General features: G+C 23.1%; 1 protein-coding gene across 1 annotated transcript in view; it reads left to right on the top strand.

Annotated features, from left to right (window-relative positions):
* sha (shavenoid) overlaps nt 1-3,715 on the top strand; it is a 7,031-nt gene that overhangs the window by 1,949 nt on the left and 1,367 nt on the right. Inside the window, exons 5-7 of the mRNA XM_011497828.1 lie at nt 908-1,330; nt 1,855-2,215; nt 3,218-3,523. Coding sequence (XP_011496130.1) covers nt 908-1,330; nt 1,855-2,215; nt 3,218-3,523 — 1,090 coding nt within the window. The remainder of the gene's footprint in view (nt 1-907; nt 1,331-1,854; nt 2,216-3,217; nt 3,524-3,715) is intronic.

Below are 3,715 nucleotides of genomic sequence, written 5' to 3' on the forward strand. Positions count from 1 at the left end.
TATATATATATATATATATATATATATATATATATATATATATATATATATATATATATATATATATATATATATATATGCATATATATATATAAATATATATACATATATATATATGCATATATATACTATTTAAATGTTTAGGATTTTTTAAATAATATATATATATATATATATATATATATATATATAATATATATATTATATTATATTATATATATACTTACATATTATTATTTTAAATTATTTTATTATATATTATTTAAGAATTATTATTTATTACCAACAAAAAAGTTGTGTGTGTGTGTGTTTTTTTAAAGATACAAATAATAATTTATGTAATTTCTTATTTACTATCACTTCATTTAATTAAAAGTTAAAAAGTTTCAGTTTGAACTTATTTTTACATTAAAAAATAAAATAATTTTTTCTTAATGCTTATATTAAAGTTTGGTTATATTTTTATAAACTTTAATTTCATAAAAATAGTACATAAACAATATCAGATTCAATATCGTATATTCTTTTAATTTTTATCCTAAATATTTATATCATAAATAAATTTTTTTATAAATGAAAAATATACATGAAGATAATATAATGGAAATTTTAAGATTTCTTTGGCAAAATTTTGTTTATTCAATATCAATTACAAGACAATATAATTAAATGCATAAAATTATTATGTAATAAGTTCAAATGTTAAAAAATTTCTGTTTAATTTAATTCAATCTTCGTTTTTATTATTTCCTTATAATGGTTATAACTTCATTTAAATAAGTTATAAATTATAAATTTCGTACAATTATTATTCTGGACAGAAATATTAATTAAATAATTGATAACTATAACAATCTTCTTCAGTAAAATTATATCTATAATTTATTATTTATTTTGTAATATTCAGGACCTACGTAAAACAAAAAATGATAACTTTAATCATAATAAGACGAACAGCATAAGAAAGACACGAGTTTTACTTAACATAATAAACGACGAATTAACTGGAAGAAACAGTAGCGAGGCAAAGCGTATTATGGATTCTGTAATTCAAGAATTAATCATTGCAAAGGAAAAAGAAAAGGTTAAAGAAAAGGAAACTAAAAGAGAAAAAGAAAAGGATGGTATAACTCGGATCTCGGATTACGAAACCGATAGTCTCGAAAAGACAAAGTTCAGTAGAAGCCTATCGAATTCGCCCGTCTCCATAAATAAATCCAGTCTTCCGTTAACGACGACTTTACCTCTGGACGAAAAATTGAGAATGAGAAACTCTATCATTGATTTACAAATCAATGAACCAATTAAGAACAAAACTATAATTAAGAATGTAAGTTTTTTATTCAATGATGACCGTTTGGAAATTTATATTTCGTTTTTTATATAATTACCATACAGGATTTTACAGTAGGATTGTAAAAAAGTTATAATAAAGACTAGTATAATTCTTTTTTATAATATATAGTATAAGTATTTTATATTATATAGTATAAGTATTTTCTTACTTTGAAAGTTTAAACAGCAGACTTGTATGATATATTTACAAAAATTATTTTACTATTGAGTAAATATTAATATTTTCTAATTTCATTCTACAAAATTCATTTCGTATTTGGTTAAAATACATAATTAAAATAGAAACAAAAGACATTCTTTTTTATCACATTTTTAAAACGACGTGAGAATGCTTATTTTGAAATTAATATTATTATCAAGTATATATTATAAAATTTCTAAATACAATTGTCTTGTCTTTGTGTCTTTAATTAGGAATAGTTGCTTTATAATTTTTTTATTTCCGAAATCAACTTATTTTCGTTGTAATTTAAATGGCAATTACCTTAAAAACTCTAGTATAATCTTCCGGAAGTTGTACCACTACGTCCAGAAAACTACGCATTAGTAAGTGAAGTGTATGTAAACGACGGGTATGCGAGTCCAACGGACAGTGATGATGATTCGGGTCCGGAAATCCAATATGAGTCACAGAATCCCGGGCATCTAACAATAAAGGTACTAGATTCGCCAAAGAATTACATCAAGCAAGATGAGTCAGAATACGAACCTGATACCCTAGATAGAAAGCCGATGAAATTGAAAATAAATGGGGATATCGCATATGACAAGAACATTGTTAATGAAGTGTACATTGACTCACTCGAACGCTCCTCTCAAATACTTTTACACAGTAAAAGAAGCTTTAAGGGAGAAAACGGTAATTCTTGAGTTTTATATTTTAATCGAATAAATAAATATTACTTTACTCAACTTATTCATAAATCATTCATCAACTTAAAACATCTATTATTAACTAATGCTTTTAATAATATATTATTAAAATTATTATTAAATTAAATTTGTTAAAAATGTTTTAATTAATAATAATATACAATATTTAATTTACTTTAGAAATAACAGTATAATACTGAATTTTCATTGTATCATTTTTTTTAACTATCTACCGAAAACATTCACGCATCAGCATGAAACCACTGAGTTTTCAAAAATTATAAATATAATACTATACGTATTAGTTACAATTATGTATCTAGATAAGTTAATTTCTGTAAACATTGTAAATTCTGTAAATATGTATAAATACGTTCTTACATTAAATAAATATCATATGTCAATAAAATAAAAAAAATCAATTCAATTTAACATTGTATATAATTATAAATATTTTTAATTTTTTTAATTTTGTGTTTTATATAATAATATACAGTTGAATATTGGCTAAATTGAAATGTAATTTTAAAAAATTCAATAAGCAGTTTCGATCGGTTAGTTATTTTATATGACTTATTATAACTGAATCATGACTATTTAAAAACATTGAATACAGAATAAATATTTCATAAAAAATTGGTACAAGTAAAATGCTTTAAAAAATTTAATTGAAGATTGTTAAATAAATAAATATATATTTCGATTAATCTTTATATCGATTAATCTAATATAATATTTAATATAATATTAATCTAATTAATATAATATAATTTAATCTAATATTAATCTAATATATCTTTTTTAATGATTAATTTTTAATACTAGAAACATTATATAAAATTTTAAATAACCTTACTCTAAGTTTCAAAGACTATTTGTGTATTATGTTTTAATAATACATATAAAATTCATTAAATCACTAATGAAACAATTAAATATAATTATAAATGACTGGTTCTTTCAGTATAAACGGTATATATTTTTACAGTTAAAGATAGTCTGACAAAACTGCCTGACGAACATAACAGCTTGCGTGAAATATATGAGGCTCGAATGAAGTTCCAGCAACAGCAACAGCCGGAAGAACAGAAGCAACAAGAAATGCAGATAATACAAAATAATGAAGCTATTCGATTGAATAAACGATACAAAGTCTATGTATGTACAAGTCCCTTGTTACCGCGTCAAAAACGTCGACAACGCAAAGCCGACAACCAACCGGACGTTGTACCAAAACCACCGCCGACACCACCGCCGCCACTATCGCTGGAATTAAAAATAGTCAATCAACTTGGTAATTCTTTTGCATTAATTGAAATATTATTAAAAGTTTTCAATAAATTATTTTAAAAATCCTACAAACATTCAAAATAATGTTTTAATAGCTTATATTTTTGCATTTATAGCAAAAAATGTGCGGGACAGGAGCTGTTCCGGAGCAGGTGACCCTACAACCTGCGAAGACGCTCCTGTCGCTAAAGAAACT

The sequence above is a fragment of the Ceratosolen solmsi genome, unplaced genomic scaffold (assembly GCF_000503995.2).
Source record: "Ceratosolen solmsi marchali unplaced genomic scaffold, CerSol_1.0 scaffold47, whole genome shotgun sequence".
Lineage (NCBI taxonomy): Eukaryota > Metazoa > Arthropoda > Insecta > Hymenoptera > Agaonidae > Ceratosolen > Ceratosolen solmsi.